The sequence below is a fragment of the Xiphophorus maculatus genome, chromosome 18 (genome assembly GCF_002775205.1).
Source record: "Xiphophorus maculatus strain JP 163 A chromosome 18, X_maculatus-5.0-male, whole genome shotgun sequence".
Taxonomy (NCBI): domain Eukaryota; kingdom Metazoa; phylum Chordata; class Actinopteri; order Cyprinodontiformes; family Poeciliidae; genus Xiphophorus; species Xiphophorus maculatus.
The window spans coordinates 24,784,276-24,810,069 of NC_036460.1; the positions used below are offsets into that span (position 1 = coordinate 24,784,276).

Here is a 25,794-nt window from a genome sequence, read left to right on the forward strand (position 1 = left end):
TACTTCAAGCAGAATATTGTTTCTGTGTCAATATTTGCTGCTGTTCACACAGCATATAATCTTCATCTCAGCATTACAACTAGGATGTTGAGAGGAATGGCTGCCTCAGTTCACTCAAACATAATTACAGTCTAAACATACTGTTGATAGAGATACTCCTAAGCTGCTACTGTTAATTTCAATCAAACAGCTGACTTAATTACACATGTAGGTTTGTCATATTTGTAATTTAGTCTAGCTACACATCAATATGTTCCATAAATTTGCTTGCAGGCCAGAATGAGTTAACATGCACAGAAAAAAAAAACATGACCAGTTTATAATAGGCTTGTTAGGATAGCATTCCTAAACATTAAAAGATGTTTTAGAGTTTCTGTTGCATCTGATAGAAGTGTCTTTAAACATATATGAGGATTCACTTAAATCCAATTGAGTTGTTTTGAGAAAAAAAAAAAGATTCCTTATTTTGCATAATGAACTGAAAATTAATTTGTTTGTTTATTTGTGTCCATAAGGAGTTGTGTGGACTATTGTTCCATAGGTGAGAAGCTGCTGTGAGGCAGGACTGAAGTTAATCTTTTGTTTATAATTTGTTTGGAAGCAAAGACATTGTTATTACAAATGGCGACATTTGAAGTCTTCACCACCGTAGGTTCGTAATCAGTGCCGTTAACGTTATTTCCCCAGAGAACGTGGACCTTTCCTTCAACTGCGACATTTCCAAAAAGTTCAGCTCCGGCATGTTGCATATCAGACAGCAATGGGCATCTGCAAATTACAAGATTATTCACTAAATAGCTGCTACAATAATAAGACTGTCCAACATCTAAAAGCTTTTGAATGGAAATTGTGATGTTGTTGTCCACAGAGGAGCCTGTCTGCAGAAAGGTGTGTCGCTCTCTCTGTGAATGTTTCGCAAAAGCAAAACAGAAGATGCAGCCTGTTAATGGCTGTGACGTATACTGAAGTGGGAGAGGTGGTCCGTAAGTAGTCCGCACTGTTGTGTGAAAGGTGTATGTGAAGACAAAACGGTCTGCAACCACATGACCACGCGCCAACTGCTTTGGATGAAGTATGTGGGAGTCTTTAACATTGCCCTCATAAAGTTGAGTTGTGACTTGGATCTTCCATTAATGTCTTGAGATAAGATTAAAAGTTTCCCCCTAAAGAGTTTAGACTTTACTTGGGCTTGCGCTCTCAAAACTTGAAGCTTTGCTTAATGGGAGCTTGAAAAGAGTGGACACTGGATTTGGAGCTATCATTAAAGACTTCATTCCTGGCTCAGATTTGTCCTTTAAAAACTTAAGTCCTGATTTGGATTTGCCATTTTGTAGAAATTACACTTGACTTGAGCTTGACTTTAAAAATTTAAGTCATTACTTGGACTTTGTTATATCGCTAGAAAAAGTTTAGGAGAAAAAGACCAAAAGAGATGAGCTACAATAGCGTTCCAAAGCTGGATCAGAAATCTAGAACAGTTCAGCTCCACTATATCAGAGTGATGTCATTAGCCATTATGGTTAATGATTTTGCCCCATTATTAGCTTCCTGGGCTAACGATTTTTTTTTTCTACCCGCACCCAACCCAAACATGCTAACTCTGCCAGGCTAAGTGGTGCAGTTGGGGTCTGTAATTGGTCTTTTTTGCTAATTGAGCACTATAGCTAAAAGCTTTTCTCAGACGGTGTGTCATTTGCGACACGTAGTGGATTTACTGTCTGGAGCAGCATCCGTCTGTGAACCCGTTCGCTGTTTCATGCTAGACAGCTTCGGCTTTGCGCGCAGCATCACTTCGGTCGCTCACCGTGATTCTTCTGGCCGTGGTTCTATCTTAGTCGTCCCAGTGGCGTATCTCTCTGCCCACTTAAATTAGATTTTTAAGGTCATTAACTGATCCAGGCTATTATGCTGGTGCACCAGGGGTGTTCCAGATTTGATAAACGATTGGAAGGAGATAATGAGACTTATATAGACACCTCGTATTAGCACACAGAGAGAGACAAAGAAGAAGAAGCCATAGAGAAAAAGCTGTTTATGGCCAGATCTGCTCTCTAATACACTGTGTGAGTATGATTAGCCACTGCATGAAGGCTGGAGTGTATTACTAATAAAAATATAGTCTCTCTATTAGTCTGCATTTGTATGAGTGTCTGGCAGCACTCGCCGTCCTCAAACAGGCTTGTCTTTGTGTCGTGTCTGATGTCATAATTTGTCTGACGTATGCTTGCCAACAGGAACCTTTAGTTAGGAAATCACTGTGCCAGCATGTGTGTGTGTGTGTATGTGTGCGTGAGTAGGGGTGTGCACAAATCTATGCTTGCGTATTCCCATCACAGCCTTTATCCAGACGGCTCTTAGTTGATTGAAGGTTGTCTTTGGGAGCAGGGCGGAGGCAGAGCTGCTGAAAGAGAATTAATAATGCACTAGGGTTTGGGATGTCCAGACTTGAGCTCCACAGTTGTCACACTGGTCACGGTGTTGACGGTGCGGCAGCAGCCAGCTCAGACAGAAGGGAGTGGAAAAGGGCGGGGAGGGGGAGAGGATGCAGGAAAGATCAGAGGAGTTGGATTTTGTAGTTTTAGTCAGAATTGGTAATTTTGCTTGGGTAGATTAAAAGATCATTTTGCATCAGTGGGCGATTAAGCCCGGCAGAAGCGCTGGAAAGCAACGCGCCGCTCAACCCTTTGAATGGTGCATCTTCAGAGTCGGTGCTGAAACCACCTGCACAGATGGTCTTTGATTAACACCAATAGGAAAAACACGTTGGGCATTTGTGTTTCTGTCTGCCTCCCGCTGGCTTTCTGTCTTTAAAGCTTGCTCGGGATGTTTTTGGTTTGAACACTGGTACTCTTGACTTTGCCTCTGTTTTTAGCTCACAAGAGAAATTCTTCTGCAGGTTTTGTTTTTTGTTTTTTTAGTTTTGGTTTTCACAGATAAAAGAAGTGAAAAGTAACACAGCCTCAAAGCGGATTTTGATAACACAATTGATCATCATGCAGATGAACAAACCTGCAGTATTGTCTAAACGTTTTGAGACACCGTTTTTTTATTATTCTGGTGATTAAGAAAATTTCTTGAGCATTATTATGGATTTTGCTTTAGTCACTAACTGATTTCTTTTCAATCACTTTTGCTTCACTTATTTACAATTCAACATCCGTCCATTTTAAAGGAATTTACTTCTTCTGTTTTAGCATAAACTTTTTCTAACTCATGAGATTGTGAACATGTATGTCATGCAGGGAGAGATTGATGTTATCATTTAAATAAATCTTGATCTTATCTGAGGGCAATGGCATCTCACAAGACATCCACTTGTGAATGAAACAATGTTTTCATTTCAGAAATAATTACATTTACAATAGTCAGAAAAAAATATTTGATTGCAAAATAGTAGTAGTAAACATATATTATATCCCTGTACTTGAAGGAAAATATTCATAACTCTTTTCTGGATATGATGTATAACTTGAAGTTTGTCCTTAAAGGTTTTTCAGTTTTTTGAGCAGCCACTCACTGCTAAACTGAACGCTATATCAATCTTTCACAATTAGCTGCTTTCAGTTTTTAGTTTTTTTTTTCAGAGAAATAACAACCTTGCTAAGTTCAGACCTTTCTAAACATTTCAATGTCAATCATGGGCATTAAACACATTCTGCAAACAAGGCTTCAACCTGGCTAGGAAGTTAGCTAACTCTAGCGCCAAGAATGCTATGAATGCATTTTGATTGTGTGACCAAAACTGCAAAAAAAACAATGCCAAGTTATTTATGTAGTAATAGTATTCAAAACACACAACATGGTTATGTCCTCAAGGAACTAAAAGTGAGTATACGGCACTAATATAAGCAGAAAACACTATGCTATTGCTATGAAAGCAATGGCCAGGACATTTAGTCATGTCTAAATTGTTATTTCAAGTCCTTCTAGATACTGGCAGAGATTGCTGAAGCCCTCGTTCTTGAAGCGCTTCACTGATGTGGGCACATTTCCAAGAAAAACATCATTGAACCAGGTTCTGAAGCTGGGGGGCAGTGTAATGAATTGTGTGAGTCAATACACCAAACAACCAAACATTTTGACTTACCCACTTGTAGCATCAGCGTCCTTGAACTTGGACTGCAAAATTGCTGCGAGAAATAAATTGGCATGTTTGCAAAATATGTTAGCCAGAAGTCCATGACATTGTTTAACAGTCTAGCATGCTAAATCTGCAACAAAACTGAGCAGATTTTTAAGAAAATGCGACTAAAACAGAATTATGCAGCACTGGAAGTGACTAATAGCAACTTCTCTGTACTCTTTGAGACTCAATGTATATCACAAAATGTATTTAAGCACTCTTAAAAAAAGTGGATTTTGCATGATGTGACCACTTTAACACATTGTCGCTGAAGACTCCAGTATTAAAATAGGGAAAATTTTGCGGGATTTTGCCATATTTGCCACAATGTTCTGAGCTGTAGATACCTATAGATACCCGTATAAAATTGTTGACATGTTTAGGGCTCACAAGGGGGAGAACATGAAATACATCGGCGTCAACATCAAACAAAACAGGCTTTCTTATTACAATAAAATGACTTGAACATGAATGTGTGCACATAGCCTCCAGCCTGCTGTCAGATGTCAACATTTACCCTTTGTCGTGCAGACCTTGTACCAGATTGTTGCATGTAATTGCAACTTCGCCAATGGTGATGTTTTATTGGATAATAGGACTTTAAAATAGCGCTGACAAAGTTAACAGGTTTTTAGCACTCCGTAGGGTTGAAGGAGACTGCAGACATTGAGTAGAAATGTGGTGTTAACAGGAGTACCCCCTTTCAATTTGCACGGCCATTTTATTTAGTGCTGATGTAAAAACTCCATTTATTGTAATTTTAGAAACACTCTGTCTTTCAGGCGGCGATAATATAGTGCAAAAAGGGGTCACAGTGTTGACTTTGTTCTTCAATATTCCCTTCAGTACTCATCAGTTTAGATTCATGTTTACATTCAGATATGAAGGTTTATACAATGGCTGCACCGTGATATTGTTTTCAGTTGCTTGTTTTGGTTCTGGTTGGATGTTTTTTTGAAATTTGCACGTCCTTCTTCGACATGCTTTTTCCCTAAACTTGCAAAAACAAAAGCATTTGTGCAGGTGACATTCAGAAGAACCTAGATACTTATAAGAACATCTTAACTTTGAGACACTTGGTTAATTTTACTGCCATTGACATATGCTCTTTTATTTTACTGACATTTCAACTAAATAAACAAAGTAATGCTGCTCATGTTTAAGCAAAGAATTTGTGGAAATAATAAATGAATCTCTTTTAGAAAATGTTTGTTAGGGTCTTGTATCAAAAATGCATTTCTAAATTAAATTGTTTGATCTGAAACTCAGGTGTTGCTTGCTTCTGAGAATAACACCTTATTGTGAAGGACATGAGGAAATAGCTTCTAAGTAAAACAAAATAAAAATCACAAGTTCACTCGTTTGGCTTCCCTCCATCTTGAGGGACGCCATCTAAAGCAGGAAACAGACAGAAAGTAGGTAACGTGATAAGACAAGACGACAAGAAGACAGAGCAGTTGGGATAATGTGTGAAAGACAGTTGCAAGTGGCCTGTTGGCACATTAGTGTGTCATGGGACAACAGGCAGGCAGCTGAAGGCAGAACAGAGTCAGCTTAAGTAAAGTCTGGCAGTTAACAAACCTGAGAGGAACTGTGACTTCAGATCAGACAGGTTCACCATTAACCTTCACTGACACTGTCTAAAGAAAAGGTCAGAGAAGGGACAGGAAAATGCCTGGGCATTACCATCTGCCATAATTGCGTGGTCAGACAGAAGCACGGTCACAAATAATAGAAGGGGTATTCAAATATTCAGAATTTTCTGAGCTGCAAATTCAAGCAATAACTGGAGTTAAAACCAAGGACAACCATGAAATGTAGCTTAGTACAGCTGTTCATACATTTCTAATGACTGCCAAGTATCCAAAGGACAAGGCACAAAAGAAAAGAAGCCAAGTTGAAAATGTTTTTAATTTATTTATTAAAATCAACATGCCTATTTTAATGTTTTATGCCACCAACTGGGACAGCTTCACCAGCTCTGTGGGACCAGAAGACTGGAAAAGTTCAGCAAAACTGAGCGGACAAAAATTTTAATTTTATCATATATAGATCATTCTCTGCTCGAAAGGCTGTGGCTTCATAAATCCAAATCTAATATATATATATATATATATATATATATATATATATATATATATATATATACATTTTTTGTTGAAGTTGTTGAACAGCAAAGAGACAGATGAGGCAAAGCCTTGAATTCTCAACTTATTGGTCCAACTATACATTTAAATATGGTCAATAGATGTGAATCCTCAGCTTCTACTGCTCTTCCATAGTGAAATGAGTCAGCTGAGGCGGTTGGTGTATCTGGCCACGATTCCTGCTTTAAACTGAAAAAGGGCCCCAGGATCAGAGGTCAGCAACTCCTGATTTTTAGTTGCATCCCTGCTCCAACACACCTCAACCAAATGAATAGTTAACGATCAGGCTTTTGCAAAACCTGCTGACACGCCAAGTAGAGGATTTTGCCTTTTGATTCAGGTGTGTTGGAGCAGGGATTCAGGATGGCGGCACTTGAGGACTGGAGTTGCTGAATCCTTACAGGGATTCTGCCTTCTGACCTTAGAGCGGCTGAGGTCACCCAGAATGAACTGAAGATTGTGTGGGAGAAAAATATCTGGGTTTTGAAATGGTGTTTCTTTTGTAACTGGATGGATGGTGTTTCCTCAAACCTAAAACTAAAGGAGCCTTCCAAGCTTTTTTTTGTAGAATACCTAAATAGTCAGCTGCTGTGTAGATTAACACAGTAGATTAACAAGTGTAGATTAACAACTATATTTGTGCAGATATTATGTTTGTTGTTTTTTGGCACAATCATTGTTAAGTTTTTAATTTAAAGGCAACTGCACCTCTTCAACTTCAGCTAAAATTATTTAACAATTTTTACAAACAGTTTGCTATGAAACAAATTTCTCAATTATGTGCTGCCATGGAGATATCATCTTATTTTTTAGGGAGAACAATTCTTATTTATTTTATTAACCTGTTTTTTTTATTTTATTTATTAATTTAATCAAAACAATGCAATTACAATTCCACTTCACTCTGATCATGTTATCATTAAATATCTGCATCCTTAACTCCCTTTATAAAAAGGAACCTTTAATTGTCCTTTAAGTATGGAAATCCAGAAGTGTCAAAAACCTAAAACAAAACCTTTTCATAAACGTGTGTTATTTAACTCATTTAATGATCACGTGCTGCAGTACATGGTGAATTTATGTGTTCTGGCCTCCAGTCAAGGCATTTGATCTGAAAGATAAGCAATTTACTTTACAAGCCACAGTTACTGTTTAAAATATGCGACGGTGCTCTGTGTCAAACAAACTATAAAAATTACCATTTAATTTAAGATTTCCTTATTTAGTGCTATTTATTTATGACAGTCACTTTACTTATACTTTCCCTTTTGATTTGGACATGCCCAAATTATTATTTAAGATATGCACATATATGTATTTTTTATTTTATTTTTGGTGAGCTTCATCACTCACTATGTCCTGAGTAGTTATTTTTCATCATGGTTCTTTAAATAAAATATTATGAGTGTTTCAAACCAGCTAAACTCTTAACGGCCGAGAATACAGTTGAAGAGCCAACGGAGGACTTTATGTAACAGTGATACCCACCGACAAACACATTCAGGAGATGACATGCTTAAGTGTAGTCTGCCAGAGGGAATGCACTTCGAAAATCAAAAGACATTAACCAATTACCCCGTGATCAATAGTCACAGTAACACACGGGGATGAACCGGACTCGGAGCTCTGATAATGTGTGCCTCGAGGCCAGGAGGCAGACTCGGAATACCTTTCCCGCCTCAGCCAATGGAAATGTCAGAAGTACCCCCAACACGCAGCCGCTCTCCAATGCGAAGTCTGTCGCCAGGCAGAACCGCCGGCGCCGAGGAAATCTGAGGCGCAGATAAGGGAGACATGGAGTGAGATGAAACAGAAGGGGTGGGGGTGAGAAAGAGGAGAAGCGTCAGGAATTAAAGAGGAGCTGGAACAGTGGATGTGTTGGGGTGTGAAAAGCAGGTGTTACAGCGGGTCGCAGTGAGCTGCAGGTAATCTCACCGAGATAAAGCAGCGGGCCCATAATTCCCCATGAGAGGTGGCACTGTAGTGTTGTCAGAGCTCCCCCCACCCCCCTCCCCTCTTGGATCTTTCTTTGAAATACTTTTACTTTAACCTTAACTTTTACTTTTTAAAAAATCAAAAAAAAAAATCAGTAGTGCTAGGAGAGGCTAGTTGGCGCATTCTGATGAGGTAGCCGAAGGAAGAAAGAAGGAGAGTAGCGGGACTTCTGCTGTGCGCCTTCTCCACGTTTACCTGAACAGATCACAGCAGCACTGCAGCTGCTCTGCTCTGTAGTCATGATGAGAGTAAATATCAGCACCGGGCTCAGAATATTGAAGTGATCGAAGCAGAAAGATGGGAACAATGAGAGAGAGGAAGAGAGAGAGAAAGGTAGAGTCAAAAAGAAAAAGAGGAGGAGACATCTAAGATATTACAGCTATCTGGGGGAGTATTTGAAGGAGCCGGCATTATGAGAGTGTAAATTACACTCTCTCCTTGTCCCCTTAGGCTGCTGGATGAATATAATCACCCACAGCACCAAGCACCCAGACACACACATGCACACGGCTCTGTCTATAGACACTGGAATAATATTAGACTGCTGTTATGTGTGCTTGTGTTTGCCACTCTCGCAGAAGGCTTCAATCATGTATCGATCCCACATCAGTTCTCCAGCCTGTTCGTTTCCGCAACGATCTCAAATATTGACACATAACTCATTTGGTTAATTCAGGTGGCAATCAATAGTCACTTATGGAGCTTTTGCAACACATCAGGCAGTCTCATGGGCGGTAAAGTAAAGAGGGATTAGGACGTGATATTACGACAATACTTTTTCTTTTGATTTAAACCAAAGAGGCAGAACTGAATCTAAGTGGCGGTTTGCTGTCTTTCTACTCTGTTTGATTTTGCAGAGGTCTTCTACCCATCGTATTTTATGATCAGAAACTTATTAATTTTATTGGTATTTTATTTGTATGTTATCCGTACCAACTTAGGTAGCACATATTTCCTAAGTAGAAGACAAACGATACACCTGAGACATTTCCTTTTCTTTTATACTTACACTATCTTTAAAATTATGGAGGCACAGACAAAGATTTTTCAGCACAAACCACAAACACAGCTTTTGTTTGATGTGCATAACATTTGGCAGCCTGCCAAGAGCAGTGTTTGTGTTTGTGAGGCCATGATTGTTGTCACACTGTGACTCCCATACAGTTGCCTAAAAGAGAAGTAATAAATAGTTTTTGTTGTGTCTTTTACCGTTATCGCAATATTACCATCAGAATTTAAGTCCATATGTTATGGACTACCACCACCCCTTCTTTAAACTTCAAAAAATGTCTACTAATAAACATCTGAACAGTGTGGAATGCATTTGTATTCACTTCCCTTACTTTTATCTTTAAATAAAATGAAGGAAAGTGGTATGTTGTCCAGGTGGGGCAATCTGTTGACAGGTTGCACACCCCACTGACTTGGTCTTTGTGGAGAAATGGCAAAATCAAAACCTGAAAGTGATTTGACATCAATTTAAAGTTTGCAATAACTCAATGTAGGGGACACATGAAACATCTAGAGGTATTAGTACTGATCACATGAAATGAAAGTTAAACTTTCTGGGCTGCACACAAAGTGCTTTGTGGTGGAAAACTAAGACTTCATCAGCCTGAGCAGAGCGTCTTTTCAGTGTAACAATAGTAGCAATCCCATGCTATAGCGATGTCTTTCTTTAGCAAAAACAAAGAGTTGATAGGAAGATGGATGGAGCTAAGTACAGGGCAAGTTTGAAGAAAAAAAAAGCAGAAACAGAACCCTGAACATACACACACCGTTCCAATGTAATAATTTCAATCAAACATATTCATGCGTCAGATAATCCTCAGAACCTAATCTGATTGAGAATATGTAACCAGAGCAGAAAATAGCTGTTCACAGATGCTCTCCGTCCAGTCTGACTTAGCCTGAGCTGCTTTCCAGTGACGGATGTGCAAAATACTACCACGGACTTTGCAGCTGAAATTGCAACTAAATGTTATTCCAGACAGTATCGACCCAGGTGAGCCGAATTTAAATGCTCAGCACGCTTTTAGGTCTCTTTAGTAGTAAAAAAAAAATAAAGAAAACAATGTATCATTTTCTTTCCACTTCACAATTATTCGCTACTTTGTTCTGATCACATCAAATCAGTAAAACAGACTGAGAATTCCAGCTGCAACTTAAGAAAAAGCAAAAACTTTTAATGGCTTTGATTTCCTCCCTGCCCCCCAAAACAGAGAAACCTCTATGAAATCTATAACATTTATCTATGTGAACCTCTTCTCCTATTTTCCTTCCATTTCAGCTATTAATGGAAGCTGAAAGAGTAAAACCATTCATAATTTCAAAAACTCTCAATTAAAAAAAATATTAAAATCACCTGATTTTCCATGTTGACATATTTCATTATGTCTAATTTGGCTTTGAATCATCTTACTGCATAAAAGAAAGAATTCCCCAAAAATAAGCAAGAGGGATCTGTGAATTCAATCTGGAGAGACTCACACAGAGAAGAAAATAGCAGTTAAAAAGATTTAATGGTACAATTTCTTTGGCGCTCGGACCCGGCAGAAGACCGTGAGCCGAGGATCGCCGTGAGCAGGCGGTCTGCTCGGCGAGCTCGGGATAGTCTTCCCCCCGGGACCGAAACTGGTGGTGGAGCGGAGCTTGGAGAGGAAGAGCACAAGGGATCCTGGAGGACGACCCTCATGGTGAAGGTGGAGAAGGGGAGGAGGTGGGTTGAAGCACGGCTGACGAGCAGGAAGACCCCAGGGTAGCTTGGACTTTTGAAGGTGTCTTTGGACGACGATTGGCTGGAGCGGCGTGAAGCTCCGGTCCGGATTGGCTGCGGTCGGGCGTAGTGATTAGATGATGTGGTGAAGCTGGTCGAGTCTCCCAGTTTGAATTTTCGCCAAGGCTCCATTTCAATCTGGAGAGACTCACACAGAGAAGAAAATAGCAGTTAAAAAGATTTAATGGTACAATTTCTTTGGCGCTCGGACCCGGCAGAAGACCGTGAGCCGAGGATCGCCGTGAGCAGGCGGTCTGCTCGGCGAGCTCGGGATAGTCTTCCCCCCAAAAGAGGGAGCCGGACCGAGGCCTGGCTGGCCTGCAGTCGGATAACTGATAGGCGCACCACGTTGGTTGGGGCCTGCAGTCTGACGAGACTGATAGGCGTCGGTTGGGCCTGCAGTCTGACGAGACTGATAGGCGTCGGTTGGGCCTGCAGTCTGACGAGACTGATAGGCGTCGGTTGGGCCTGCAGTCTGACGAGACTGATAGGCGTCGGTTGGGCCTGCAGTCTGACGAGACTGATAGGCGTCGGTTGGGCCTGCAGTCTGACGAGACTGATAGGCGTCAGTCGGGGCCTGCAGTCTGACGAGACTGATAGGCGTCAGTCGGGGCCTGCAGTCTGACGGGACTGATAGGCGACGGTAGGGCCTGCAGTCTGACGGGACTGATAGGCGACGGTAGGGCCTGCAGTCTGACGGGACTGATAGGCGACGGTAGGGCCTGCAGTCTGACGGGACTGATAGGCGACGGTAGGGCCTGCAGTCTGACGGGACTGATAGGCGTCGGTAGGGCCTGCAGTCTGACGAGACTGATAGGCGTCGGTAGGGCCTGCAGTCTGACGGGACTGATAGGCGTCGGTAGGGCCTGCAGTCTGACGGGACTGATAGGCGTCGGTAGGGCCTGCAGTCTGACGGGACTGATAGGCGTCGGTAGGGCCTGCAGTCTGCCGAAACTGATAGGCGTCAGTCGGGGCCTGCAGTCTGACGGGACTGATAGGCGTCGGTTGGGCCTGCAGTCTGACGAGACTGATAGGCGTCGGTTGGGCCTGCAGTCTGACGAGACTGATAGGCGATAGGGCCCGCACGCTGGCGGGACTGATGGCGAAGCAGCGTGATGGACTGCGAGGCCAAGCCGGCAGGGCTGAGGGCCTGTTGGGCCCTGCTAGCTTCCCTAGGTGTGAAATAAATGTTAGAGGTGACTGTAGCGGCCTCTCGGAATGGACAGCCAGATGCAGGGAGTTCCGAACGGGTGCAGCTTAATCTTGACCTTTCTTGTCAGGCACCGTGAAAACTGTAGCATAAATAAAGGATACATAATGTATAAATAAACATAAATGTTCACAAAACACAATTGCGCACATTCCTACCTCATTCTGCTTTCCAAGAGCGCTATTTTACAAATTTTCTTTTTCTTCAGGCTCTAACGCTGACTCTGCGTGGTTAGCGAAACAGGAAGTGCCTAACACAAAATACGCAAAGAAGAAATCTACCGCTCTTCAAAATAAAGCACAAATCAACCACTAAGTGTCACTGTGGGACCAATGAACAAAAAGAAGAATTTCACCATTTAGTAGCTATTTACGGTGACTAGGGCTCCACCACCAGTTATTTGGAGAGATGCTCACCTGCAGACATTGCATGTGGAGCTTCGAGCACAGCTGAAAGATTTGGTAGGATATAGGATGAGAAGGCCGGGGATGACCAGCGGCCGAGCTGAAGGAGAGAAGCTGAAGGGACGCCTGACGATGGCGATGAGGCAACGCCTATTCTAAAAGAATGGCCCGAGAAGTGGCAAGGGGGAGGATCTCAGCTGAGATCAGTCTGAGGTGGCAGATGAAACGGGCAGCGGTTGTAGTGGTCAGGGAAGAATTTAGTATCGAGTTAGATAGTCTCTAACTGATTGAATACTTTAGATGCAGTGTGAACTCACTCCGTAACTGAAATCCATAGAAGGCTAGGAGGAAAGCGCATGAGTGGAGCTCTGATGTAGGGGACGAAGGCGCCGGATTGGTGTGCAGTGATGAGATTCCCAAGTGATGGGAATGAGATGGGTTTCCAGCTATCAGGATTAGAGGAGCTATGCTTAGAAATCCCTTGAGAAGAAATTCACAGCGGGGTTCGACTAGACTAGACGACCAGACTAGACTAGATGATGTGGTAGGTTGCTAAAGCTTAGCGTGAAAGTTGCTTCCAGCGAGCAGACTGCGGATGTAGGAAAGAACTGAAGAAGGGAAGCTGTAGGAATGCTTTGCACGGAGGCAGATGTGGGAGTTATAACTGGACCTGGAGGGGCAGACTGGCTGCCTGTGATCTGCTGTAATATGATTAAGTTGTACGGATATACGAATCCTGCTTAACTAATTAATTAATTAATGCAACTACGGATGAATGCATGGATGTAATTCTCGAAATCCTGGACTGTTTTTATCTTATGCTGGGGGCAATGAGACGAAGTTGGATCGCTAAATAATAATAGGGGCCTGTAAATCCCCCAAAAGCTCTTTAGAGAACGCAAGGAAAAGGGTAGAACAAGTCAGGATTCCTACTGCGCGGTAGACTAGAGCACGTACACGAGACCGAGAGTCAACGTCGGGCCGGAGTTTAGTTTCCTGCCAATGAGGATCGCCATACGTCCTGCTCCAACGGCTGGTAGCGACCGACAGAAAGGGATTACCGAGACGCTTTAAGGTAATCGGCCACATAACAGGGAAGTTAGATCTTCGTGAGCCATATTGCCAGCGACGGTCCGGCTTGGTGGTAAGCAGTCGGATTATCGGGGAACGGGAGGCTTGTTTTAAACGAGCGAGCTTTGTGGTCGGCTACGACTAGCTCCAGCGGTAATTACTGACCATTCATTTACCAGAAGAACGTTGGCTGGTTTTATCCCGTCGCGTGAATCGAACTGACGGCTGTACAGATGACGCTGACCACCTAGCGCGCATGGCTGCGTACCAACTGTGTGTATGCCTCCTTGATATGGGTCGGAACCAATGGATGACGAGGAAAGAAAGCTGTCAGAGCGAGCGGCGTTGTGAACTATGAATCACTTGAGAGAGGACTCGTGAAGTTTGTATCGCTGTGCAGGTGAGCTAACTGTTCGAGGGTGGAGGTTAAGATTGACGACTGGAAAGTACGCAGATGAGATCCGGTCTGGCTGCGATCAAGCTGCAAAATTAGAGAGCCTACGAGCGGCTTCTGATGATCAGACTACTCGGGGTGCGACATTGGCCCGACTGGGGGGGAAGGAGAACCATCCTCCCCGCATTGTGCACCAGGAGCGGCCCCGTGATTGATGGTGCTGCTAAGGTGTGTGTGCGTGACTGTTTCTCCCCGTGTATGTCGGCTGCCTGGGTGGCTTGTGTTCCTGATTGCTCGACTGAGATCGTCAAGCCATCTACGGTCAATGGCTGGGATTGCGGTTGTTGTGGATGCTGGACCTACTAATGAAGCCATTCGTGTGTTCCTGCAGCGTTGTTACGTCTCCACCTGGTTCACCAGATGATAAGCGCGGATCTAGGTAGGCTGCGTCTCTGCTCTCGGGTAATCTACCTGCTGGGTCCATAGTTAAGGTATTTTCTCTTTCAGACACCTGATGACTGCACCATTTTGGAGCTGCAGCGCTCGGACGCTCTGCCATCTGTGTGGATGGGCTGCTTGCATGGATCTGGAGTAGAAGGGGCAGCACGGCTTTTTTTTTTTTTTTTTTTTTTTTTTACAGAAAGATAAATTGTAAATAAAAGATTGCCCATAACTCCGTTTGTTTTCAGGTGCGTTTTATATGGAACTTTAGGCGGATCCCCTCTACTAGTCATGAAAAGCTTTAAGAAAATGGTGCTGCGATTAGGAGACCAGCGGCAGCTGGGGCGGAGGCCAGAATGAGCTGAAATGCAAACCGGAACTACTGACAGAATTTGGAGCGATCTTAGCAACAGAGGGAAGAGAGGGCTACGGCGGCCTGAGCGGGGAACTAACGGAACGAGCTAGTCGCGACCCTGGAAATGCCAAGACTGACCGGCTATAGGAGGCGTGGTAAACATGAGTTAAAGGCACTGGTGCGCTGACAGAGACGTAAAGCGAAGGGAAAATGAACGAGTCAGGAGCAGGTACGTCTTACCTAGACGACGCCCAATGGGCGCAGATGAAGCTGCGGGTTGATGAGGCTGACAAGCCAGCTGCGAGCCGAGATAGGTGGAGGTGAACGTAGCGGTCTGATGCGACGTCCTCTCGGAGGTGAACTGGGAGAGACGATCGGGCAACGGATCGAGTCCATGGTGGGACGAGCAGGAAGAGCCGACGTGCGTCGGTGCAGCGATGGCGGATCGTGGAGACAACCAGCGCTTGCTGCGGGGGACAGCGCCAATGAGCCGCAGCAGCCTATGGTGAGCCGGAGCGGGGAACCGGGCAGATAGCGGAGGACTGAGACGTCAACGAGGGGAGGACGGAAAATTCCGCTCGTCGTCGCAGATGGAGGCCGAAGGAAGGCGTGATGAGGGCGGTTCGATTGGTGAGGAGTAGCGGGGAGTCGACAGGAGCGCAGCCGGTCGGTGAGGGATACTCCCTGGATCTGGGCGGACGGAAGGCAGCTGAAACTTGTTGACTGAATGTCGGAGAGGTAGGAGAAGCGTTCACGTAGGTTCGAAGCACGGCTGACGAGCAGGAAGACCCCAGGGTAGCTTGGACTTTTGAAGGTGTCTTTGGACGACGATTGGCTGGAGCGGCGTGAAGCTCCGGTCCGGATTGGCTGCGGTCGGGCGTAGTGATTAGATGATGTGGTGAAGCTGGTCGAGTCTCCCAGTTTGAATTTTCGCCAAGGCTCCATATCACCCAAAGTCACTTTTTTATTCTCATAGACGAAACAGAACAAGAGCTCATTCAGGCCAGTTATATATATATATATATATAGCCTTGATTTGTTTCCTAATGATAACTTAGGTTCAAATCTCTGTTAGACAGTGCTGCAACATCTTGAGTCAAGGGTCTTTCCTTCTGATACTGAGCCGCAATTAGAAGACAGAGTTTTCCAGTCGACCATACATTTGTCTTCATCCTCCGCACCCCTCCTCCTTCCTCTTTTTCTCATATCTCCTTCCTCTCTCTCCCACCCAACCAGGGACGCTGTTCCAGGGAGAACTGCAAGTACCTGCACCCTCCTCCCCACCTAAAGACACAGCTGGAGATCAACGGAAGGAACAACCTAATTCAGCAGAAAAACATGGCCATGTTGGCCCAACAGATGCAGCTCGCCAACGCCATGATCCCCGGAGCACAGCTACAACCAGTGGTGAGAACAAGACTCATGACTTCAAAAGTTTCAATATTTGCTAATTAAAAAGTGTTATATATATAAGTGCATAACAGGGTCAGGATTTTTGTTTTGTTTTGAGTTTTACTTTTTTCTTCGAGGCATGTAGAGCAGAGCATTTACTGACATTTGTAGCGACTAATGACTGATCTAACTAATGAGCAAAATGACAGGATCATTAAATCAACCAATGACCAGAATCTTTATATATATATATACACCTGAAAACCATTGCTTGGATCAAAAATAACCCTGCTCAAATGTAAATTCACTGAAAAGGCGAGAAAATAATTCCTAAAAATAAGCAAAAAATGAATAAAAAAAGAGTCTCTGAAACCATTCTAAGTCACTTTTTGTGCTGTGAGGAGAAAATGATGCCATGCCTTGCATTTAAGATAAAACAATATTGTAAAACAGCTTAAAAGATGTAAGAAAATTCAAGCAATAATACAATTGCATAGTTAAAATAGTTGTTGATGAAGTTCTGAAACAATTAAAACTTTTATTTTCTATTTTTTTGCTTTTGCCAGTTTTGCTCAACAGCAAGTGAAGCAGCAGAAGAAGAACTGTACTGGAGTATTGATTCAAAAGCCTAAGATTCATTTAAATCATTTTTAAAACATTGAAAAAATATTTTTTAATTACCATCACAATTTAGAGTTACCCCCCCTTATCAGATATATGTGCCAGTGCAACAAAAATGACACAAAAGGCATACAAATGCCCCTTCCAGAAGATAATTCTCATTATGACATAGCCCTATCCTGCACTAATCTCTTTGGACTGCCTCACCTCAAGATGTGGAGAGCTTGAAGAGAGTGACATTCCAAAGGGAATTGGATGTATTTAATCGAATAATTCAGCTAAGAAATATTTGACCACTTGGGACACACAGAGGGAGTGTGGAGAGAGTATTGCACTTCCAGATGGTTAGTTGATGATTAAGATTTTTTTAAAAGTGCTTAACAACACAGCAAGATGTAACTTACTCTATCTGTCCTTACAAAGTATCACCCCCTTTTTCCCCAGAGTTTATACAAATTATTTAACAAATACGTGTAATGATGAGAGCAGTGCAAAGCGTTACATTTCTTCACATTTAGACCCGCACAGGTCGTTTTTTTAAAAAGCGCCGGGCTGTGCGGCGGGATAAAAGAACCGAGGAGCTGCTCAAACAAGCAAAACGAATTAGCGAGTGCTGCGGTTCTGTAACAACATACTATGAACTATCTGTCGATGCTTACTGCCTAATAAAAAGTATTATGAGCCTCGTCACTCACTGCCAGATGTAATGGATCTCTATTACCTCACTCTCTGGACAGTTTCATGAGTGAAATGAAAGCACTTTTTTTTGACACACAAAAAAAAGGTAGTTGTGGGAGCACAGGAAAAGGAAAATAGCTCAAGAGATGCTGGGATAGAGAAGCGAACTTTGTACTCAGAAGAAAAGGAGGAAGGAAGGAGGAAATCTAAAATCTGAGCAAAAGGGCGTCCACCTTTGTTCCTTTTACACACGACAAGCTCTCTTTTTAACTTTTCTTTGTAGGCTAAGTCTAAAGGTCTGCTGACATTCCATTACCTTTACTTTACCTGCCTGCCCGCCTTTTTCCTCTGTCCCTTTATCTCTTCCTGCCTCTTTCACTTACTGCTTTTCTTCTGCTGCTGTGTCCTTCCCTGCCAGGCTGTCTTCTTCCTGCTCTCTTTTCAACACTTTCTCACCATGACATAAACAAAAAAAAAAAAAGAAAAGGCTTTGCAGTTCCAAGATGATCCACTGCTTCTTTAAGTCCCACAATGGATTCTTCAGCCTTTGTTTCTCAGATTTTGTTGATAGGCTCTGGAAAAGAAGAAGGAAAAGAAAAAGACTGAATGAATACAGTTTTACTGCGTCACCGAACAGAGTGAGTGGGAAGCATAAATTTCAAGAGGCTGACTCCGGTTCTGCTCATTACATTTATTGGCAGCACTAAATCCCCCTGTAATCTCTTGAGTTATTGTCATCACCACAAACTTTAACGCAACTTTGTAGAAGCATTTCTAGTCAGGCGTACCTGAGCCAGCTGACAAAACTACCCACTTAAAACCTACTATTCAGTTAAGATGCGTTTTAGAAGGATCATATGAAGAAGTGGAAGTTTGCCAGCCTCCCTCCGAGGACTAATCTAAATCCTTCTTTTTAATTTTGGTCGTGTTTGTCCTGGGTCGGTAACCTTACTATTTATTCTATCCTGGATTTCTGCCAGCATAACGTTCCACCTGGGGGATAATAATTAATGTGGCCACTTTTTTTGTGCTATTTTGTTTTGGTCTCTCATATAAAATTCAAACAAAATACATTGTAAATTTGCTGTAGCTATTCACAACCAAATACAAATTGAATTAATTGATATGACAGTTTTAGCAAGACCCCCTCATTATTCAGACACAATGTGGTGAACACATATTTTTTTCATTTATTTTTTTGTTTTCATTTGTTTGTTTATTGTTTAAAATCTGAAAAAATGTGGAAATAAATTCAATCTTAGTGTTTTTTTATTATTTTTTTTTTTTTACCAAATCTGAACAAGGTTTGACAGTTTTGGCTGTCAAAATCTGAAATTAATTCCTCTAACAATATGTTAGCTCTGCCGACATGATTTTTTTTTTCAGCTGTCAACCAAATGCGGAACTAGATTTCAAAATATTATGTGTGCCGATTTGTTAGGTAGTGGCAGGACAGACTGCATGAGAATTATTTTAACAAGCAAAAATCACATTAAGTCGTCAGAAACAAAATCTCCTGGATGAGAACACAGGCGAAATATTTTCCCTGGAAAATGTAAAGTGGGTTAAATGCAATTTAAAAATAATAATAATAATGTAAACTGGTTGAATTGTGATAATTCCCACAGTGAGGTTGGGTTATGGTTTTTTTAACTGGCACCAGATAAATGTAGAGTGAGGATTTGGACGTGTGAAGTGTGACACTTTGCACAAAAACAAAGAAAAGAAAACAAACAAAAAAAACTGTTCTCCTAACCCTGTTTGTACAAAATTTCCAAAGCTATTTTCCAAAATATGCTTTTTTTTCCAACAAAATGTATTTGTTTTGACAGTGATGCTTCATTCAACCTTTTTATAATACAGAATAAGATCACCTATATATTAAAATGTCATACTGAATAAGCTCCAGATGGAATATGCAGTTCTCCTTAACTCAAAGCCAACACAGAATAAGTTTGGTTCCATAGTAGCAAGGTTGAATGTTTTAAAGTGCAAATAACCACATTACTGTTCCAACAGAGATTATAGCCAGAAAGTATTTCGTGAGAAAATATATTCATTACATCATCACCACCCCCCTCGCTTAGTTCAGTGGTTCTAGGCTTGAGAGAATCTGCGGTATCATATAAAGAGGCATTCCGAAAAAGGCTATAAGAGGTCACAGCTCCTTTCTGCATGACATCACTGCATTATTAAAATTTCATGACTGTGAGCCTTTTGCAGTGATATCATGTCTTCCCCCATCGCTCCAGTTGCAAATACCTCAAACGGAGATCTCAGCTACGTCCTACCTACCCAAATCTGGACTCCTCAGGCATTCCTGAGTCGTCGGGGGACCCGGAGGGATTAGGCGCTTCAAAACATCATATCTTACTTTCCTGAGAAAAAGCAGAGCAGCGAGGCGGCTTCGAGGAAGAATGCAGCTGTCCGGCTCTGTCTGCTCCTGCTCCTCTATTACTCACCGTGTCCTCCCAGCTGACAGTCCTCGGTCCGGGGGCTGAGGTCAGGAGCGTGCAGGGAAAACCATCGGTGCTCCGTGTCAGCCTGTTTGCGCCTCAGCCTCTGTTTTGGAAGATTGCGAGGAGAAAGGAGATGTGAGGAGGATGTTTTCTCGGGTAAATTTCTGTACAGCACAAACAGGCAGAGCAGAGAAGCACCTTTCCCACATCACACGGATTCACGGCTTGACTTCCATCATTACTACTGCTGCGATGTGCGTGACTCTAGTCCAGGAAAGCTATGATCAAAGACATAAGACGGCAAAACGTGCTTTATTTGTCAAACGCTTGCAGATTTTATTTATTCACGTTATAGTACGCAGTACTTCACGAAACATCTTCACGATGTCACTATGTGTTACTGGGACATCGTTACAGATAAAACAAAGTAGTGAAGGAAAGCGAAGTTGGGTATTCAATAACTTTATACAAATAAAAATCTGAAAAAAGTTTGTGTCAACGTATTTTCGACTTGATTGGTCAATGCTTTGTAGAAGCATCTTTCGCATGTGCAGATGTGATTTTTGAAGTCATAGGAACAGTGGATCAAATAGACAAAAAGAGACAAAATTGGAACCGCAATTTTAAAACAAAAGAACTTCAATAGCGGTGTGGAAGTGCTACGTTTTTTTGAGCAAACAAAGCTCCTGTGTGTATATAATTAATGACAAAATTAAAAATTAGCCCACAAAACAAGCAGCTCAAAGAAATCTAAACAACCCCCAAAGCTGTACAATTCTGTTTATGTCATAAAATCCTCCATCAAAAAGAGACGGTCATATGTTTCATCTACATGACAATTAATACCGATTGTATCTTAACTTCTAAATACCAAAGTAGTCTAGTCAAAACCTAGGCTTTTTAACTGCTGAAAACATTCAAATTGACCTCAAACATGTAACTAAATGTCTCATGCCAGATCTAGCTAATTTAGTTTAATCCAGAGGGAATCTTCATGTTCATAATCAAAGAGGTATATTTTATTTACTTTATATCTTGTGCACATTTATGGACATGATTAAAATGACTGAAATCAGTTTTAATCATCTGGTGAAATTCCTTTGCAGATCTGTCAAGACAACAAATTACATATGTTTGAGGGGGAATTAAGAATTTTGTGGACTCAAAAAGTCAAGGTTTGAACCGCAATGCTTTGATCAATTACCAGGTTAATATAGTATTAGGAAAAGCCATAATGCCAACCCGATCCCGTACCCTGCACCTGTACCCGACACGTCTTTTTGTGGTTCCTATTCCACTCTCCTGCTTCTCCTCTTTCTCTTCTATCTAATTAAAGCCTTCCTCTTATCAGTTAACTTGGATCTCACCACATCTTGGAACGCTTGCAGATATCTCAAAGCGTTTCCATTTTCAGCATCTGTTCAAGCTCGGGGTTTTGCCTTCCAACCCGAAACAACTTGAAACCTTGTCACAACTTTCTCCCCAACCTGGGTGGTGTATTCCTTGGTTTCCATAATGTAATGCTTCTTTTGTCCACTGATGTTCTCTGACAAAACCTCTGAGGCCTTCACAGAACATCTGGAGTTATAGTGAGATGAATTTATGCAGATGCCAGCAACTGGAATCAAGTGGTGTTAATGTGTTTTATTTAGGTGTAGTTAAGGAGAAGAGGCTAAAAGGTGCACACTTTTCCAATTTAGAGTTGCATTTTTTTTTATTTTAATTCCATTCAGCTTACATTAGTGCTACTTAGTGTTAGCCCATCAGATAAAATTAAATTCTGTTGACGTCACAAGATTGAAGTACTGTACATCTGGAAAGTATGTTTTTGGTGGATTTTGCTTAATTTTATGTCTTTACCTATTTTTCTTTTTTGTGTTGTGCAGCCCATGTTTTCAGTCACGCCCAGTCTTGCAGCGAACGCCAATGCCGCAGCAGCAGCAGCCGCTGCATTTAACCCCTACCTTGGCCCCGTGTCACCCGGCTTGATGCCCGCTGACATCTTGCCAAGCGCGCCCGTACTGGTCACCAGCAGCCCCAGCGTTCCAGTACCTGCTGCCGCCGCCGCCGCTGCACAGAAGCTCATGAGGACAGACAGACTGGAGGTGAGAGAGACAAAAAGAATATAAATATATTTAAAAAAAAAAACACTAATATTTCGAGCTGTTGATCACAAAGATGAAAAGGATTAGCATTTTTATTTTGTCAGTTCCAAATCAGCCCCAGATTAGGAAATAAATTAGCAAAGCTCCAGTAAACGTCGCGCCCGCCAAGGATCTTATTTCTCGCAAACAGACGAGGCTTTGAAACGTCAACCGTCGCCTATTTTGAATAATAAAGGCAGGAGTTGGAAAGTCTTGCCTCAACAATTTTTGTTTGTAGGCCTTAATTATGCATCTTGTATACAGTTTCTGTCACAGTAACTCACCTTATTATCATAACTCAGTCACTGCCAGGAATTTAGCAAAGGGAAGAAGAAGAAGAAGAAAAACAAAACGACACTAATGAGATTATCTCTCAATAAACATTCAACTTGTTCCAATTAACAGGCTGCAGACAACTGTGTTTGGCAAAATCTCAAGTAGTTCGGCACAAAAGGTGTGTTCCTGTATAAAAAAAATTGCTTCCCTTCTTCGATGAAAAACAATTAATCATTCGAAACCTGATGAGCACCCCTCCCCTTGCTCACTAATTGGACGGTAAGTCAATCTCATCCATTATGTAAGCTGCACTCGGGGAAACACTCGCAGCAGAATAATGGCCAAATCGTTGGAGGGCAGGCAGGAGGCGTGTGAGGACGCTGGGAAGCTTGCATTTTGCACTTGTGATGTTTGGTGGCGGGGTAATTAACAGGGGGGACAAGGCCGAGCAAGTCGCCAGATTGCGGTGGACGGGCGGGCGACGTGTGACACGGAGGACTGGGTCAATGACGGGAAAAGAGAAATGGAGCGGGCGATCGGAAATCGATCCTCAGACTTGTTGTGGTCGTCAGAGGAGGGTTGGAGGCGAGCACAGACAAGGATCAAAAGGAAATGGCACAGATTGGATGTCACAGACAAAGAAGGGGTCAGGCTTGATTGCAAGCTAAAATGGTGTCATTTGTGTCTAAAACTGTTTTCTTGAAGTTGGTATCTCCCAGGCAAAAGTGGTAAAATACAGCTCCTTGGAAAATATTAATACCTCTTGAAACATTTTTGCATTTTGTCACACAGCACATAAATGTATTTTATCAGAATTTTTTATTTTTTTGTCAAATGCAACACAAAGTACTAGATAGTTGTGACTTGGAAGGGAATTACCGCACTTGATTTCACTTTCTTTTGCAAATAGATTTGGAGAATTGTGGCATGCATGTTTGTTCCGTCCTCTTCACTCTGATACCTTTAAATAAAATCCAAAGCACTCAAATCCCTCAATAAGCTGCCTATTTTGTGAACAGGAGCTACTTTTGAGTCTTTCTCGGAATAGCTGTGCAAAAATTGGATTACACAAAGGTCCATTTGAGAACATTAGTGACTAAATAGCATCATGCTAACCAAAGAACATAGCAGAGAGCAGGGATGGGAGATGGGAGAATTTGTTGACAGGACAACATTTCGTTGAGTTCTCCGCAAAAAAAAAGTGTCAAGAAGAGAGCCACTGTTGAAAGACAGGAGTCCAGTTTAAAAGTTTTCTGCATGCAGGGCAAGAGACATGGAAAAAATGAACCTGTTTGTGTCAGAGGAGACCAAAACTGAACTTTTTGGATCTTTAACAAAAAGTTAGGAAACTAACTTTTTGAACCAGTCTTCCCAACTATGAAACCCAGTGGTAGAATTTTACATTTAAATGACGGTAAACTGATTTTTTTCCACTTTGCAATTTTGTGCTGTCAGAATAAACCCAATGAAATGTGTTGAAGTTTGTGGCCATCATGTGGCTTTATTCGAGCGTTTGCACTGTATTTAGGGGTTTTATCAAGTGCCAATAATTCTTGTTTATTTAACTTTAAAAAACCAACAGCAGCAAGAAAAAAAACATGCCTGTTTCTGTACTTTCGCACCAGAATTTCTTAAAAACATCTTAGAGAGACTTGCCTGCCTTGACTTAGATTTTCTAGTGTGTCGTCTAAAATAAACATACCAGAAATTCCATGGAAAAAACCCCCCCAAACTCTCATACCAGTCAGTAGATAATTCATCGTGGCTGGCAGAAGGTCCAGTTTTAGAAGACAATCTTGCAGACTGTTTTCTTCAGAAATGTTTCTTTGTCGTCTCTCAGACTTCTCTTCCTAATCCGCTTCAATACATCATTATCTCCATGTGCATTAAATCATTTGTTCCTTACCTGCAGTCCTGGTGATGCAAATGTCCCAGAGGGACAGTTACTGTGGGGCCAAAAATATGATTAAGGGGCCCTTTGTGTGTTTGTCGAGTGAATTAGTTTTACTGATTTAACTCCTGCTAATGCATAACTGTAAGGAGACGCTCGCCGGTTCACACCTGCCGCCCCCGAATGCCTAATCTGTTATCGTTTAGTCGTCTCTTGCCTTCTAATCTTTTTCAGCGGCACCTCTGTCTCCTCACTCGCCATCTGTCAGTTGCTTACTCTTTATTCATCAGCCCTGCTAATATCTTCTGTTCTCCCTCGCCTGCCCTCCTGCCTGCCCCGCCAACATCAGCCCGACAACAAGGCGATCTCGCTTTAGAAGAACAACAAACAAACTAAGAAAAAAATCAAAAATAGAAAACCCAAGGAGGTGTAGCAAGGGTAAGAGGAATAAGATGGATGTAATGTCAGTCTTCAACGTTAGTCGGTGTTGGTGAACGGGAGTTTGTCTTGTCAGAGTTGTTTTCCTGATAACAGACTTGTAAACAGGCCTTGTGCCGTCATAGAAACGCCAGTTAGTTCAGCCCGCCATGAAAATATGTTTCACTCTGCGAGGGCTAATGGTGAAAATGCAGCTTAGAAAAACAGCCAGGTGGAGACATGCTTCTTCAGGGTCAATCATTGCTTTGAGTCACCGGAGAAAATGTTTTTCTGTGTGTGTGTGTGTGTGTGTGTGTACCCAGGTTTTGTGCGTCTCTCTCTGTTATTTATTATGTGTACTCAGGTGATTGCGTCAGTTAAAGCCTCCCCAGAGGCTAACCAGCCGCATATTTCCCATGGGCCTCACTTAAGCTAGTAAATTTCATACTGAAGCAATTACATCCCTCCTCAGCTTCCTTCCGAGGTCGTGGAGATGCTGCCCCCTTCTGTCCATCTTGGGAACAACAACAAAAATGCTCACTTGAACGATAAATGCAAGTCGGTGTGTCAATCAACAGAAATGGACACGTTTGTCACAGTTTGGATGGTTACTGGGATGCAAAGTTCTGAAGTCAAATTTATAATAACATTTTTTTCATATTTTGTCCTTTTACCACCAAATTCTTAATTAATTTTATTGGAATTGCATGTAACAGACTACAAATTAGTGTTTTACTTTTTCATCAATGTAATCAGGCATTTATAGACACCCCTTTTACTCTGACACCTCTAAATAAACGGTTTTCCTGTATGTCATTTAATCTCAGTATAACTATTGTCATTCCATAACGTTTGATTATACAAATTTAGAGAACAATTAGCATGACAAAGATCACAAAATGCACCAAACAGATCAGGGTTGAGGTTGTGAGGAATCTCTAAGCAGCGTTAGAGATTACAATGAAATCCCAGGCTCTGAACGTCTCATAGAGAGCGCAGT

General features: G+C 42.1%; 1 protein-coding gene across 7 annotated transcripts in view; it reads left to right on the forward strand.

Annotated features, from left to right (window-relative positions):
* Window positions 1–25,794, forward strand: part of mbnl1 (muscleblind like splicing regulator 1) — a 79,800-nt gene that overhangs the window by 39,886 nt on the left and 14,120 nt on the right. For all 7 annotated transcript variants that reach the window (XM_023351340.1, XM_005800895.3, XM_023351339.1 and 4 more), the window contains exons 3-4: window positions 16,153–16,323; window positions 21,953–22,171. In XM_023351340.1, coding sequence (XP_023207108.1) covers window positions 16,153–16,323; window positions 21,953–22,171 — 390 coding nt within the window. The remainder of the gene's footprint in view (window positions 1–16,152; window positions 16,324–21,952; window positions 22,172–25,794) is intronic.